At 37.1% G+C, this 18041-nt stretch overlaps 1 protein-coding gene across 6 annotated transcripts in view; it reads left to right on the forward strand.

Moving 5' to 3' along the window:
- Positions 1-18041, forward strand: part of Kcnip4 (potassium voltage-gated channel interacting protein 4) — a 1037063-nt gene that overhangs the window by 1010488 nt on the left and 8534 nt on the right. For all 6 annotated transcript variants that reach the window (XM_075943600.1, XM_075943595.1, XM_075943599.1 and 3 more), the window contains one exon: positions 5094-5164. In XM_075943600.1, the coding sequence (XP_075799715.1) occupies positions 5094-5164 (71 nt within the window). The remainder of the gene's footprint in view (positions 1-5093; positions 5165-18041) is intronic.

The raw sequence follows: 18041 nt of genomic DNA on the forward strand, positions 1-18041 counted from the left end.
CTGATTGGTCAGTAGCCAGATAGAAAGTTTAGGCGGGAAAACCAGACAGGAAGTAGAAGTGATCAATAAGAACAGAATTCTGGGAAGGAGGAAGCCTATTTCTCCACAGTCCTGTCCAGGCACTGAAGAAGGAAGATGTGACCTGCCCCACCAAAAAAGGTACCAAGCAATGTGGCTAACATAGATAAGAATAATGGGTTAATATAAGTTATAAGAGTTAATAAGAAAAAAAGAGTTAATAAGAAGTCTGAGCTAATGGGCCAATCGGTTTATAACTTATGTAGACTTCTCTGTGTGATTTTCTTTGGGGCTTACTGGCTCTGGGAACTGGGCATTACAGAAACACCAACAAGCAGGCCCTCATGTTACAAGTCTTTCTGTGGTGTGGCCACTGGGCTAGGTGTTATTTTTCTGCTTTTCAGGTTGTTGAATGAATGTTTGCATTGGCACCTACTCATCTCTTCCTCCAGTTGGTGCCAGCAATTTGCCTCTTGGTCAAGTCCTTACAGTGGCTCTCTGTGTCTTAGAGAGCCACTCAAGTCCCTCTTGGCCCACTGTCTTGGTCCATTGTGTGTAGTTGAGGTCCTATGTCTGCAGCTGTAGCTCTTGGTCCACTGTGCAGTTGAAGCCTGTAGTTCAGAGTTCCTCTGAGGTTACAGGGGTTGGGTGAATTTTGGGGTGGAGTGGGCATGTAGTTTACAGGGTTCAAACAATAGACTGCTTTATTTTTTAATCAAAATCATTATACAGTACAGATTAGGTAGCACTCCACATTAAAAATGCAAACTATTCAAAAATATTTCTGTATTAGAGAATATCTACTAAACAGAGAAATCTACATGGTAAGTAATTCTTTTAACAAATCCAAAGGGATTTGAAGCAGAATAATAAATTTATGGCTCTTCAAAATTCTTTGATTATTCATGTTAATTGGATGCATAAATCTAAAGGTACATCATCGAAAAGAATGAGATATTTCTAAGAATGATGACTTGCCATTTAAAAATTAATGTTTTGCATGAAAATTTCATCTCACAGTGATGCCTGGAAAGGAAAAATGTTCTTAGGAAGAACATAATCTCAGATGGCAGGGAGATTCATATTGTAGTCGTCTACATCTCCCACAGAGTTACATTTTATTCAGGTTGATAGTCTGAGAGCAACAAGTTTCTGCCATTATGAAAAATAACAAAGGAGTATCTATAAGTCATCATATCTCACTGTGCCTTGCATAGATATTTTGTCTTTGATACACAAGCCCCTGCCCAATGTGTATTGTATCAACTTTCTGACATTTTCTAAAGCTTAGTGAGAGTTTACTAAACATAGCTTGTTTGGTCATACAAACATAGCTTGATGTCAACACAGCCATATCAGAGAGAGCATCTTTCAGGGGGATAAAGCATGTCTAACATACAGCAATAAAATAAGGAGAGGCTTGCTAGTGCTGTTGCCTGTGTGTTCAGGTATTTCTTTATGAGCAGAAGCATTGAGTATGTAATTCTTGTCACATTAACTATTACAACATATTTGGGGAAATGAAGGTTTCTAAACTATTTTTGCTTGTGTTATCAGAACATGGCACATACTTTGACTATGCTAGATCCCCACTTAGCATCTAATTGAAGAGATGAGTAAGTAATCTCAAGTCAGAAGAACATGTCTACAAATATCCACTGTGCAGTCATCGTACACAAAGCACTTGAGGCACAGATATGGCTTCTCTGAATGTAAAGATTAAATTAAATTATAAAGAATGTACAAATTACTACATAGTAAACATATTTCTCATTCCAGACTATTATATACCAATTTTCAGTGCAGGTATTAGGGAGAATGGAGAACTGGTCTGTTATTGTTGCTGATATTTTTGAGGGGATAGGATGCTTGAATCCAAGGCCTATCACAGGCTAAATACATTTTCTACCACTGAGGACTATTTACACATATACATATACCTTATTAGAATGGCAATGTCATGGACTGTGTCTTCAAATACATTAGACTACTTCCACACTTTGTTCTTGAATCCAGAGTTTAGGTGGGAAGAAAGAACCCCAAACTGATTTCACTTCTAAAACATGGGATATTATTATGGCTCAAGAGATTTGTTCAAAAAATTAGTTCTAACTTGAGTTCTAACTCAAGCATTAGAAGAACAATGATAACTAATATTCACTGATCTTCTAATAGGTTCCTGTGACTCCTTATATTATAAAATCTTTGTATATGCCATACCTCATTTAAACTTCATGATAACTCTACAAAGTACATGCTAGTATTGCTGTTATTCAAAGAAGAGGAGAATGAGTCACAGAAACATTGACTGGCTCAAGACCACAACATTGATCTTGCCAAATCACTCTGCATGATAAACTTAGGGAAGAAGATTGGTAAATTTCAAGACAGTTGCCAAGGTGTACTGAGAAACAAGAAGTCCTCCAAACTATATCAGTATAAACTGGGAGAGTGCCATTACCACACACAAAAAAAAAAACTTTGAAATTAATGAGACAACATTTGAGAAGAATAATTATTATACACCTATTATCTTACTTTGTAATTAAAAATCACAAGCATTGTTTGTTAGGAGCCATTATTCATGGTGAGTTTTGCTAGCTAAGGAAAAGATATTTACCTTGATTGTCTAAACAGGGTGACAAGAGACTCACTTAATTAAGCTGATTATAAACCATGCAAAGCTCATTTTTTTTCTCCCCTGGAAATAAATTTAACATACTACCTAAAACCCCATAACACCTTGAGGCTGTAAGGAGCTTAAGAAGTATACAAAACTATTATTGAGTACAAAACAACTTTCCAAACCTGAATAGGCTGCCAAGTCTTCATTACTCTATAATAAAATTTCCCAACAGTTGCACTAAGTCAATTTTAACCAAATCCCTGATCCCACATCCAAATTACCTTTTTCCTACAACTTATCAATACCACACTGGCATCACTCTAATTATTGCCAGTTGTACATACTGCATGAACTCAACTTGGGTGCCTGGTTAACTGACTGAAAATAAAGTTAATGGGACTGAGAAGATGTCTTAGTTAATCTCCCAAGTATGCAGAACTCAGCTTGATTCCCTACACTCACATAAACGCCAGGTGTGGTGAAGTGCATCTGTGACCCTAGTGCTGCCAGGGTATAGACAGATGCTTCCCAAAGGCTCATGGCCGACTAGCCTGCCTGAAATGGTGAGTTCCAAGGTCAGTGAGAAATATGAGAGACTCTGTCTCAAAAACTAAAGCAGAAAGTTATAGTTATGAAGATATCCAACGCTGACATTTTGTGTCCATTTATGCGTGCATGTTCAAATGCACCTAAACATAAACATCCGGGCATTAAACACACACACACACACACACACACACACACACACACACACACACACACACAGGGGTGGGGGGATGAGAGGAGAGGAGAAGAGAGGAGAGGGGAGAGAGAGAGAGAGATCGAACCACTCACATGGTTTAAATCAATGATGCATTATATTGTATTTAGATTATATTTAGCAATGAGAGATGAGTGGAGCTGTTACTATCATTTCTGGGAAACCAAATGTGCAGTCAGCTTTGACATGCATAGCTTCATGCTAATGACCAATGACTTTGATGAAATATTGAGGAAAAATATTGGTTATGTATTTCACAATCTGTAAAGTGTACAGAGAAATTTGGATTTCCTCTCACAGAACATAGAAACTTTGAAAGAAGATGAGCAGTTTTGCTTGTTCTGATTTGGAAAAGTAATTCCCCATCCCTGCTATTCTGATTTAGAGCCTTGGCAGCCTTTTAAAATGAATTCATAATGTCAGAAAGGAAAAGAAGTTATAGTAAATCCCAGTAAATATAAAAAGCAAAAGTCACAAAATAGAAATTAATGAACTTTTAAGCAGAAGATAAAGGGCTAGAAGCAAAAGGCTGAAAGGTTACATTTTTGTGGGGTAAAGTCTAAAGGCTAAAACCCATGAGATGAAGCATTTAACACACTCATGTAAATTTTATCAAGAATTGAGCACAAAAGCATGTAAAGACTAAAGCTGGGCATTAAGAAAAGAAAACAAAGACAAATACTTTTTAAATGAAAACTGAAGAAAGTTCAGAGATTATTGAAACAAAAGAAAAGCAAAAGAGAGGGAAGGAGGATACGTGAGAAAGGAACACAGGGGAAGAGTTAGATTTTAGAGACCTTCAGTGACTTTAGAAAGGATCCAGATAAATGGGCTTTCTGAGTCATCCATGTTTGTCCATATTGCTTAGCACATGAATTCTACCCAGCACACAAACAGAAAAGGGGAACCCTATTGCATGCAATGGCATCTAAATAGGAATCTCAGGCTCCACAAATTCTCTAAATATTATCCACCAGAGGTTTCTTAAGTCACCACTGTCCCAAACCCACAAGAAAAATTTATTGGTTATGGTATCACCTCAAAAACTTTATGCCTTTGGACGGAGGGGGGAGGACCTTGGACTTTCCACAGGGCAGGGAACCCTGACTGCTCTTTGGACTGGAGAGGGAGGGGGAGAGGAGTGGGGGGAGGAGGAGAAGGGTGGGAGGAGGGGGAAACTTTTTTTTTCCTTTTCTCAATAAACAAAAAACAACTTTATGTCTTATATCTATCTCTTAGTAACTATGTGACATTGGGGGTAGTTTCTCAACCTCTTTAAGTCTAAAAATACTTATTTGAGCTATAAAAACAATGGCAATACTAATTATGACAGAGGTATTAAAGATATCACTTCATCTGTGTCTTATATTTGGCTTCTTACTTCTTTATTAATGGAGATAAAATGTTGCCAAGCAGCAAACAATGTCCATAATTTTGGCATCCACCTATGGAACCAGTACTCATTTCAGAGTTGGGATCAACACACACTATCTCATTTTGAGATTAATCCTACCCAGAGGCTCACAGAAAATATTTGTCACCGATGGTCTCAGAATATAGCTCATTCCTATGAATCTCAAGTTGCAATTCACTAAAGAAAGAGGATGGGCAGCAGAGATCAAATAAACAAGTTAAAGAAAAGAGCTATCGAAACAATAATTTAATGATGTCTCTTTTTCAATGTTTTAGACTCCACAACATATGCACATTTTCTGTTCAATGCATTCGATACGGACCACAATGGCGCTGTGAGTTTTGAGGTAAGCTTTAGACTCCTGTTCTACTATTTGATGTAAGACATTCTGAAAGGAATTTTGTTCTTTGTAGTTGAAAAGTTAGGGGTTCGATATTTGCTAATTTTTGAAATGTCCAAGAACACCTCCTTCCTCTTTATTATGTTGTAATGCAATTGTTTTTATCTTTCCAAAGTTGAACAAATTACAACCTACATTTAGTCTACTTTCAAAGATGTGCCTTCTGTTCATGCATGGCTTTCCTCAACAGCATCATGAGGACATCCAAGAAGGCCAATGATTGATTTGGCATTTACTGGTACTTACTATGGGCCAGTACTTGGAAATATAGAGGTAATATACTTAATCTTTGCTGCAGGAGCCTAGTAAATGTAGAGTAATGCAAGATACGTAATACAAAAATAATTCTGCCTTCACCAGTCCTAGAAGCTTGCAATAAAAATAAAAATTTCAAGTGACCTACAGCAAAAGCATATAGTGTTCTTCATGAAATTTGGAATATAATAACCTTAATAAAATTGTGTTCTCTCTCATACAGAGAGGGGGAGGGAGAGAAAGAGGAAATATGATAGATGTACATAGATTCATAGACAGAGAAACAGACATTAACTATGATTAGAGAAAATGTCTTTTATGGGATTCATCTGAGACTGAGCAGGTCGCAGGTAAGAATACATTTAAATGTGGATGCTATAAATGGAATATGCACTTGGAATAGCTATCTGTGACTTTTATATTTGGTAAGAAACTTGGGAGAAAAATATTTTGTTCACAGGCTTGCTTAAATTCTGAATGATTGTATTTTGTCTCTGGGAAGATGAAGTACCTTTTTTTTGAATAAGCAAGCTAGGATTTTATTGTTTTACCTAAAATGCTTTATCTCTTCCATTTTCTTCACTATAATGAAATTAATCCTAGTTATGAACCAACCTTTTTTCAGTTATTATTGAAGAAATAGAAAAGAGACACTTTTGAAAAAAATTGTCTTTGAACACGAATCATCTCAGGAAAGATTATAAAATGCACATTTAAATACATAACTAAGATAGAACCCAACTTTACAACATAATTGTTACTTGATGAATATTTTGCATACAAATTTTCAATAAGAAAATTAAAAGAGGGACATAGCATAATTATTTTAAAGAATTAACTTATAATTGTTGAGAAGAATTGATAGCTAGTAAGGGAATTTCTATTTCCCAATATTTACATATAACTGATATTTAGTATTTGTGCAGTACAGGATTTCACCAACATGTACAAACTCCCCCAACAATGAGAACAACTTCCTTAGTCACATCATAAATTCCAAATAATCAGTTACGATCAGTGTTAATGATCCCTGTAGGTATTTGTAAACTAACCTAGTGACTGAGCAGGTTCCCGCCTTAGATGTGTCACCCAGCATTGCCTTCTCAGAAAAAAAGAAAAACAATTCAAAATTCTTAGTAAAGATTCTGCTGAACATGCTTTCTTTTTACACCACCATAAACTCAAAGTTTAATATAGTCCCAAATTCGTAAGTCCATATAGGATGTAATAAAATGTTCTTGCCCTGCTTTGCTCTTCTCTCTGTGTTTTCCAAACTTTGGGGTTTCTTTATTAGTTTATTCAATGGTTAAGGAAAATTAGAAGTCTTCTTTTTCCCTGTATCTTAATAATGGATTAAGTTATTTTCAGATTTATTTTAAGTGCCAATAATGCAAATATATGAGGGAATAAATCATCCAATAATGTTGTTCATTTCTGATACTAAATGAAGTTTATCTAGCGGTATTGTAGAAAATTAAATTGAATTCTAGTTCCTTTTCAGTATAATGTACCAAATAGTCTGTAAGTTACTCAAGATTTTAGAGACGCATGTTAAAAATCAATGGAAGGATATAATAATTTTTTTCATGTAACACATGATTATAAATAAGCCTCTTTCTCAAAAAAGTCTCTATATATTCATTTTTCCTTTTATTTTGTGGTGTATGTGTGTGTGTGTGTCCATGTATGTTGCCATGACACATACAATTCAATCAGAAACTCACTGGAAGTCATCAGTTTTCTGCCCCCAGCATGAGGATTAGAAGGCAAGAGAAATCAGAGCAAGTGTGTGTTCCATATCCATCTCCAGCTTTAAACAGGAATGAAAAAATGAAGACTTGGAAATGACCAGAGAGGATTCAGGGTTCTGGACCAAAATATAATGGTCAAGAGTGACTGTACCAGCTTGAGCTCAGTATGAGTATTAAGAGTGACTTTTCACAGAAGGGGACAAAAGTTTTATTGGCATCAATAGACTCCACTATATGGGACATATTATCTAGAAAAGAGGCAAAAGAACATATTCAGTAGACTGACACAAAAATACCTTTGGGTATATCTTCAAAAATATATTTTAAAATAATACAATTTTCACTGTATCTTGTCTAAAAATACTGTGTTGGCAACATAGACTAATAATACAGATACATCTATTTACAATTTTAAAAGACAAGTGTGTCACTATGTCCTGACACTGTTATAAAGCATGAAAAATAATCTCTACCATTTGGGAAGATTTTGCCTTCTAAGAGACCTCTATGGTTCTTTAATGTTGAATTTCGGTGATTGTTTTATTGTAGGAAACAATTGCTCTCCCAAGGGAAATTTTAAATGTAATGGAACAAGTATTTAGCAATATCATCTGCTGTCATCATGTACAGATATTTAAGGGCCGTTATGAAGGGCATTAGAAATGCTTCTTAGTTCTGAATATTCTCACTGTCTAAATAATTCATTGTACCTAAAATGCCTTTATATTCGAGGAATGCATGATACCTAGTGAACCGTCTATGCATCCATCTAGTGTAATTACAATCGCCCTGCAGCGCTTTAGCAGAGAGACAAACCTGGGCCATTGGTGTCAGTGGTGGGGTTTATGAGAGGCTGTTCTTATAATCTTGTATTCTGAATAGCTACTATCTAAAATTGGACTTTTAATATCGAATTAGAATATTAATTAAAACAGTATTTCAACCTGATTAGCAGAATTCATAATTGTTTGAGCTATACACTTTTCTCTGCCCTTCCTCTCACCTCTCCTTCAACCCTCTCCCATGATCCCCATGCTCCCAATTTACTCAGATCTTGTCTTTTTATACTTCCCATGTAGTTTAGATCCATGTATGTATCTCATAGGGTCCTCATTGTGGTCTAGGTTCTCTGGAATTGTGAGTTGTAGGCTAATTTTCTTTGCTTTATGTTTAAAAACAACCTATGAGTGGATGCTCAATCGTACCAACAAGAATATATGCTCAACTATGTTCATATCAGCATTGTTTGTCATAGCCAGAATCTGGAAACAACCTAAATGTTCCTTGACCAAAGAATGGACAAGGAAAATGTGGTACATTTACACAATGGAGTACTACACAGCAGAAAAAAAAAACAATGACATCTTGAAATTTACAGGCAAATGGATGGAGCTAGAAAATATCATATTGAGTGAGGTAACCCAGACCCACAAGATGAAGTATCTATTATTTTACTTTGTAATTTCAGTGTCCGGGAGATGATAGATAGACAGACGAACAAACAGACGGACAAACAGATACTAAAGAATTGCATTAAAGTATTTAGGAGATATATTATTTAGGGGGTATATTTTCTATTTTGAAAGGGTGGAGGAGGATGACGCTGACACACATGAAAAAAAAATTCTAATTAGGATCCTGACAAAGTAAATGAGGTGGTCAAATGAGACTAGCTAAAAAAAAAAAATGAACCTATGGCAGAACTGACTGCAAGAGCAAAGACTGTCTGTTTCTTTTTCATGTATTATGTTTTGAGAAACTAGCAGAAGCTGATCAGGGAATACAGGCTTGATATGGGAAGCATGAGGGAGACCCTGGGTGGAATATATCATACTGAGAATAAAGATAAAACATCTGTAAATCTTCTGGAAGACAGAAGAAAAATATATGAGAGGGTTGGGAAAGGAAGCAGAGACTGCCTCTAAGGCAGGCTGCCAATGAAGGAGGCTGAAGACTGTCTTTGAGAAGAAAAGGATGGCTGAGAAGGTTTCATCAGGGTTGTTCCTGTCTGTGAGCTATGTTCCTGGAACTTGGAGAGCAATTAGAAGCTATTTATTCTAAAAGTCCTGACAGAACCTGATGAAAAACTGAACTGCAATACAAGCCTTTGAGATCAGGAGAGAGATGAATTCAAAATTATTAATCATGAGCATAATAGAATTGTAACCATCTGACAAGTTTAAGAGAGAAAAGAGTTTAAACTTGGACAACACTCTGAACACAAGGCTACAGGAAGGGAGGCTGAAGGAAGAAAGGTAGATCTTTGTAAATTATCAATCAGTGGTCCTAGGGTAGAATTTCCAGAGGTAACAAAATACCTTATCATGTATACTCTGTCCTCAGGAAGACCTCAGGCCATTGGTTTGAAAATTCTGCAACAGGAATCTCAAACATCATCTTAACAAAACTTAAGAAATATCCTATGAAGGGAAAAGCAGAAGGTGGTAGTGATTGAGGAAGTGTGAGCCAAGAAGTCAAGTCTGGGTGAGCAGGATTAACCTGAAAGGAGAAACGGCAGTTACTGGGCCAAAGGTAACACTGCAAAGGTGCTCAAGATCTCCTGAAATGCATACTTCTAGTATTTTAAGTCCTCCTAAGGAGAATATCCTATCAGTACTTATTATATAAGGCTAATACCAGCATAACTGCAGTATAACATTGGTTTTAATGTCAATAGTCTAGTTCAAGTACTAAAAAAAAATCATAGTTAATTACAGAGAATGGCAGAGGCGAAAACTACTACTGATTCCATTACTTGGAAGAGTTTGTCTATCAGAAACATGATATCCTGCTATTGATGTCTCACAGAACTTTGTGTTCAGTTTTGCATGTGCATTACCTATTGTCAATCATGTGGGATAATGTATAGCAATGCTTTTATTGTGTAAAATTCTAGTAATTAAGATTAGGGCTTATTTGGATTTGGGAGGTTAGCCATGACAGTTGTGTGTGATATTCATATTGGTAGAATGCTTTTACTTTTAGTATAAACTACTAAATTCATAAATGTGAATAAATACTGAATGAAATTCAATATTTAAACTGGGCTACTGCAGTCATATTTCTAAATTAATTAGCTACCTGGAAGGTATCTAGAAGATAGAAATGGTTTGAGAGGGAATACATTTTTAATAGCAACAACCAACAGCATCCTGGGACAAATAACACAGACCATTCTGATTTTGAGATAAAGAAAAGTGGAAGATTTCTAGTATTTGCTTAATGGTAAAGGACAGAAATAACAAGTCAGGGGGGACCTATTTCCGATTATGACTAGATTCAGCTTCCTTCTTGCTACCAAGTGGATGTGGGAGTAATGGAGGAGGGTCATCTTTCTATCTGTTGTTTCATTGGTAAGTAATAAAGAAACTGCTTGGCCCTCTGATAGGGTAGAATTTAGATAGGCGGAGTAAACAGAACAGAATCCTGGGAGAAAGAAGCTGAGTCAGGGAGTTGCCATGATTCTCCCACCCGACACAGACGCAAGTTAAGATCTTCCCTGGTAAGCCACTTTGTGGGGCTACACAGATTATTAGAAATGGGTTAGGTCAATATGTAAGAGCTAGCCAATAAGAGGCTGGAACTAATGGGCCAGGCAGTGTTTAAAAAAATACGGTTTCCGTGTAATTATTTCAGGTAAAGCTAGCCATGTGGGCAGCTGGGTGGCGGAACACAGCCCGCCGCTCATAGCCCACCGCCACTCCACTCCTCACAACATGGGAGCCTCTATTTAGTACTTAAACCCTCTAGGTCTTAATATTTATATCACTACAATACCAGCAGTGAGGCAAATTCACAGATCAGAATACAAATGGGAGTGGTAGGTTTGACTATTGAGTCTGGCACCAAAAAAAAAGCTCAATATTTGTTAGATTTTAACAATAACATTTATTACTTCAGGAAATTTCTTAAAAAGGTAATTAATTCTGGAATTTATCATCACATTACAACAGATCACACTGTAATCTAGAGTAAACATATTCATGAAAAGACTAGATGACTAGCTAAATCATGTGAAATTATGACAAATTTTTATCTCAGAATTGGCATTCACTGTATTAAGTGCTTAATTGTTAGCATAATAGCTGCTCAATGATAAAAATCATGCTTATATAGCTGTTATTATTTTAGGCATTATATTGATTTAGTTACATAATATTAATTTCTGTAGCCCTTCTAGGTACTATGGTTATCTCCTCTTAGCAAATGAGAAAAGGGGGTCACAAAGTAAAATATTCTGCCCTAGTTACACAGAATGTATAACTCTCAAGATTCAAATTTAGGCTGCCTGGCCTCAAGCCGTGGTTGGCACACATATAATTCTCCAATTTCATATACGTCTCACACCTGAAATCCCCACAGCTGGCTGAATTTTGTCTTTAAAGAGACTTCATACTTTAGAATTGTAACAACATAAATGAATAGATAACAGAGAGATAATTCATATACATTACAGCACATGCATAATATCAATGTCTCCAACAAAGTCTACAGTAAACTATAATCAAATGTGTTACATCTGTTCAACAAAATATGGTGAGAACCAGAGCCGCTATTGGCCATCTATCAGTGTACTCACTGAGCATATGTTTAGGCCTTTCCCAGCCTCTCCTGCACTGAGGGAGGGTTAACTGAGGTTTTGTGGACCGAGAGTGGTGGGAATAGTTTTCTATCCAATCTCCTCTGTGGAAATTGCAAGGTCAAGTGTCTCAGAAGACCTTTCAGCATAATAGAAGGGACTTGGATCCTTGACGAACCCGAGTCACCTTCACATTATTTCATGGTGTATAAGTTATAAATTATCTCTTATTTTTGCAGTCACATATGAAGCTTTTAGTGTCCTTTGATTAAGGTAATAAATGGTGATAATATGTAGATAGGTAGCTAGATGATAGATAGAGAATATATAAGAAATAGATAAATGATAGGTAGATGATAGATAGATAGATAGATAGATAGATAGATAGATAGATAGATAGATAATAAGATAGATAAATCCATAAATGATAGATGAGAGATTTTTAGATGATAGATGAGATATAGATAGAAAGATAGATTGATATATAGAGATAGATATAGAGATAGAAGACAGAAAAAAGATGACAGACAAAAACATATAGATAGAAGATAGACATATAGATAGAAGATAGATAGACAGACAGACAGACAGATAGATAGATAGATAGGTAGATAGATAGATAGATTAGATAGATATGCAGACTGACAGACAGACAGACAGATAGATAGGCATGTTAATTTAATTTAGTGCTTTGGCACAACGATTCACCAAAAAAGATTTTAGCACTAACTTTCAGGGTCTCTTCCACACTCGCAAAACGTATTTTTAAGTTCATAATTTTTAAATAACTAGAGTAAAAAATGAAAGATTAGACTCTTCGCTATGTGTTAGAGACAACAAACTGAATTATATGAAAGACTGGCTTTTTTCGGTCATTTAGACAAGTGGGTGAATCCTACTCATCTCGAGCAAAGCCTCTAAAACCTGAGGTCTTAAACAGCAGTTGGCATACTTTCCTATAACATACCAAATAATTTTTTTGCTATTTTGCAATTCAGGCAGCCTGCTGCAGTCCATTCTACCAAATCACCAGTTCTACCATTATCACCTTGAGATAATTCATATTGCTGAGAATTTCCCAGATTGTTCATGTTATTGAAATTGAGTTTAAGTGTTTGTTTTGTCATAATAATTCTGAAATAGGTACAATTGCTACTACACGTATTTGATGAGTTGGAGCTGAAAGAAAATGGTGTTTGTAGACAGCTCAATTCAGGCGGAATGTGATATGAGCGGCACCCCCTGGAGTTAGGCAGTGGAGGCATTACCTCAAACTCATAGCTCTGTTATTCAGTGCTGACAAAATAATATTTTCATACAACTATCTGTTAAGTTTATAGAAAACATTATAGATCTGCCACTTTATTAAATGGCATAGCTTTTTTCTTTGAAATGTCAGGAGGGCGTTATTAGGCAATGTTTTCAATTGCTATAAAATTCCATTTTATCCATTTTATCAATTTTTTCATCTTTGGCTTTCATTTACAGAGAGAGAGAGAGACAGAGACAGAGAGACAGAGAGAGAGACAGAGGGAGAGAGGGGGGGTTCTTCCGTGTACAGAATTCTATCATTGTTTTCTGGTCATTTCAGGGGCCTCTGGTCTCTCTGAAGGCATCTCTAGAAATCGTTCAACTTCATTCATTCATTTAACAAATATCCATCAAGCACACTATGTGGCAAATACCCTTCAGTAGAGGCAGAAGTGAAGAAAATAGGAAGAAATGTTTGTCTTGGTGAAAGCTGCATCCCCCACATTTGGGACTAATTTCTGTAGAGCCCACCTGTTTTCAGTGTGAGGGTTCCTCACCTGGGCAAACATTCTGTGGATTCCCCAGAACTGAGGTCCTGCTACATACAGTCTAACTTTTCTTGTCACCTCATCACTCCAGCTTCCTCGTTTCTTAACGTCAGAGTTCCAGCACTTTATGGCCCAGATGCTTTCCCCTCCACTTTCCGTAACCTCCAACTATATATCCTGTGACTCTCTTTATGGCCAAGGCTTTCATATTCCCTAAAATTTTGGAACCAATTAGTATAACAGATCAAGAAAAGTATACATATAATAAATATCTGTAACTGTTCCCATGGTCTGATAACCAATCTCTTTTTTATAACTCATTTTATAATAACTGCTTAATATTATCCATGTTTTGCACTTACATACAAATGCAGATAGCACAGAAATCCCATATGACATGCAGTACCTCTTTTTTTATATCATAGGTTAATAGAACATTCTTGGTCCAGTTAAGGAATATGAACACATTATTATTAACTAAATTCCTCCATGCTATATTCAGATTTCTTTGGATTTTCCTGGATGTCCTTTTTCTGACCCAAGTACCCCATTTAGGATTACATTTCATTTAGCCCTGGCCACATTTGATTTAGACATAATGTCACCGTAGACTCTTGCAGACAGCATCTTAGGCTTGCCTTGTTTGTAACTATCTTGAAAATTTGGAGGAGGTATTGCTCAGGCATTTGGTAAAATGCCTTCAGTTCAGATTTCTATGGTGGTTCTCTCTCTTGATTACATTGGGGTTATTGGTTTGGGAAATGAGGAGTGCAGAGGGAGAGGGCTATTTTATCATGTAGAGTGATTTCAGACTGTCCAAATGATTCATAACAGTAGATGCTGACCTTGTCTGACCGACCGCCTAAAACAGTATTTGTTAAGTTGTGTAGAACAGTGTCTCCCCGATTGCAAAACAATGCTCATTAGAAAGAAATCATTGTGCATGAAGGGAAGCAAAAGAGATAACTTAGTTATTTGGAATTCTACATGGACAATCTGTCCTTCCATCTCCAGGCAGAAATAAATAAATGCAACACTTATTTATATTACTTTAATATTTATTTTATATCTCGCATTAAAAGCCTGTGTGACCCCACTTATCCTGATACTCATACTGTTGTGGTATAGTCAGGAAGAAATGTTTCTGTTGGCTCGATTGTCACTTTAACTTACCTCTATTTAAAGCTGTTGACACTAAAATATTCATCTAATGAGGACAGAAAATTATGTCTCATGGAAAATTTTCAGGGCTAGTAAGGTCAGGGTTCCAATCTGTTCAGTCTCCAGAGTCTGAAGTCAGTATCTGTGGCTCTCAGCTGAGGTTATAACCCTGGACATACACTTATTAGACAGCGTCTTTAAGCCACTCCTACCATCCAATAGCATTTATATCTGCACATAAATACATAAACTGGTTCTGCTGACTTTTCAGAGGCTCTTTTTCTAATATATTTATTCACTGGTGTAAACAATTATGAATTCCTGCCAGGCAATGGTGGTGCGTGCCTTTAATCTTAGCCCTTGGGAGACAGAGACAGGTGGATCTCTATGAGTTTGAGTCCAGATTGGTCTACCAGGTGAATTCCAAGGCAGCCAGTACTACACAGAGGAACCCTGTCTCAAAAAAACACTGACACCTCTAACTGTTCTGCAATGCCACCCGTCAGAGAATGAAGTGGACTGGAGCTCCCCCTTCACATCACCCCACAAGTCTTTCCTAAAAAGCCAGCAATGACTGTGAGGCTTACATTGGTAGCTTGATATTCTACATGACCACAGGCCTTGACTTCAGTCCAAACTAAAAGGGAAGCCTGGAATTCGAACCAGAAGTCTGTTTCTGCTTCCAACACTGCTGTTCCAAGCTCAGTGCTTTTTGTCATAGCCCTGAGCACCCATCTACAAAGCGAATACAACAGTACAGTGTGCATTCCTCGGGTGACATGAGCAGCTGGCATTTTCTAACACAAGGGACTGCTGAGGCAGACAGTCCTCAAAGTAACAATGTCTCATCATGATTACATTAAATTTCTGTGTCTTAGGGCCACTTACTAATTCTTCTTCCTTAGGAAAGTGAGACAAAATTTGGAGAAAAAGAGAAAAAAGTTTGCTGCAGAATCATTTCTAAAAAGAAACATTTTAATTAATTTACATATTCAACAATAGGAAGTAACGAAATGAGTTGTTTTATATCCATATCACTTCGCAGCATGCAAGCTTCAAATGAAGCCATGGAGGTACAGAAATTAGAGTTCAGTGACCATAACATTTTAGAAAAATAGTGAGAGAAAAATGAAGGCTATCATCATGATAACTTCAAGTTCAGGTCCATGGTTGCATAAAATTACATTTCCATTAATGTGTGTTTGTATCTCTCTGGGTGGTGGTGGATTGCCATTTAAAATATGATTCTTGGGGGCTGGAGCAATGATTCTGCATTTAAGAGCATGGGTTGCTCTTCTACAGGACAAGGGGTTCAATTCTCAACATCCACATGGCAACTCACAACTGTCTGTAGCTCCAGTTCCAGGGGATCCAGTTCCAACTTCCAGCCTATAAAGGCCCAGACATTCATGCAGGCAAAACTCCACATCACAGAGTAAAAAAGAAATCTTAAAAATTAAAAAAAAAACAGTGTGATTCTTATTGTGGTTCAAAATGTTCAGAAGTCATTGATTAAACTATTATATCAAAGCATAAAATTATTCCTGTTTTGTAAACATGATACATTTTTATAAGTCAACCATACAATTACTTCAAAGAGGTCACAGAAGATTTTCAGTGATGTGACAAAATATTTGTAATAGTAAATAAAAATACCAAATAATATGTGATGTTAGTCAATACTAAAATGCTGGTTTAAGGGCAACAATGATATAATGTGCAACATGCATATGTAATCCTGTAACATATGCATATAGAATAAAATATATCCAATATCTACAACATATTTAAGATCATATGTATGGGCTGGGCGGTGGTGGCGCATGCCTTTAATCCCAGCACTCGGAAGGCAGAGGCAGGCGGATCTCTGGGAATTCAAGGCCAGCCTGGTCTACAAGAGCTAGTTCCAGGACAGGCACCAAAGCTAAAGAGAAACCCTGTCTCAAAAAAAAAAAAAAGATCATATGTATAGCTTTTATTAAAAATGTATGCTCAGATATATGTGAGAAAATACAGAATGGAAATAATATTAGTAGATGTTAGACTTATGTGTGCTTACAGGATTTTTCAGTACAGCTTTCTTTATATTAGGGATTATGTTTGTAATTGTATTTATTGTATACATATTTATGAATATTGCTTAACATTTATCAAATCCTTAAAGGCCACCAGAGAGGTTAAATCAAGGAACTTATATTTTAATTTAGTATCATTACAATCACTCTCCAGGGCACTAACTATTTAAAACGATATGACTGCACCTGGAAGGCCCACGCAGGCAGATGATGCCTGGAAGGCCCAAACAGGTTGACTAACTCTGCTACCACTCAGTCTCAGATCCAGCGCATTGAGTAGGTTCAACTCAATATTGACTCCATCCATGAGCTACCGGAGTACACAAAGGATCTTGGCCTGCAGAAACAGCTGTCATTGCGAATAGGGCCAGCCCCAAAATGAAGCTGCTGTGGCTGTCGCCCACCCGGCTTGCCCTGCTGGGAAACTGAGAGCGTGGGCAGAGGTACTGCCCGCAGGCTACAAGCACAGAGGCAGAGATGTGTGGCAGCCTGGAGCTCTCATGGAACCTGCCCCAACTCCTTACCTAGCTCTGGACAAGAGGAGGATATATGAGATGGATCTCAGCAGTGATCCAGTATTTACAGTGCTTCAAACCTTGAACCAGGCCAATGATTGGTTGAAAGGAATATATGCAAGTAAAGCTATTCGGGCAAAAACTGTACTGCATATTATACAGTATATTATACACTGTAGTTTCCAATGGCATTACATCAAATGAATAGGCAGTGGAGAGGTGGAAAAGATGGAGCAACAGAGCGGGGCATGCTCCGCGGAGAGAAGTGGAACTAGAGATGGCACTGATAAGCGTGAGAGAAGGGTAAGGTCAATGGTGGAACACGTTGCCCGGTTGGGTAGGCAGGGTGGTGTGCGGCAGCCTGGAATTTGTGCAGACTCAACACCTGAACACGCTGCCCAGCAGCATGGCCACCCTGGCTCTGAGCAATGACAGGAAGTCCAAGATGAAGAAAACAAGTTACAGCACACACGGGTGTCTTAATGATTTCCTGTGCCTAGTTTGTCACTTCTGTAACCTTTAGCGAGTCATTTACTCTTTCCTATTTGGACTTTGTTGCATCTGCCTCCAGATGGGTTATTCTCAGTCAGGGTCATCTTTGGCTGACAGAAGAAAGAATGACTAAAGCTCAGGAAATAGTCAGCAGCTGCCCTGAGACTGAGTAAAGGGATGTCAGGTGGAAGAGAAA

Source organism: Microtus pennsylvanicus, chromosome 12 (assembly GCF_037038515.1).
Source record: "Microtus pennsylvanicus isolate mMicPen1 chromosome 12, mMicPen1.hap1, whole genome shotgun sequence".
NCBI classification, from domain to species: Eukaryota; Metazoa; Chordata; class Mammalia; order Rodentia; family Cricetidae; genus Microtus; species Microtus pennsylvanicus.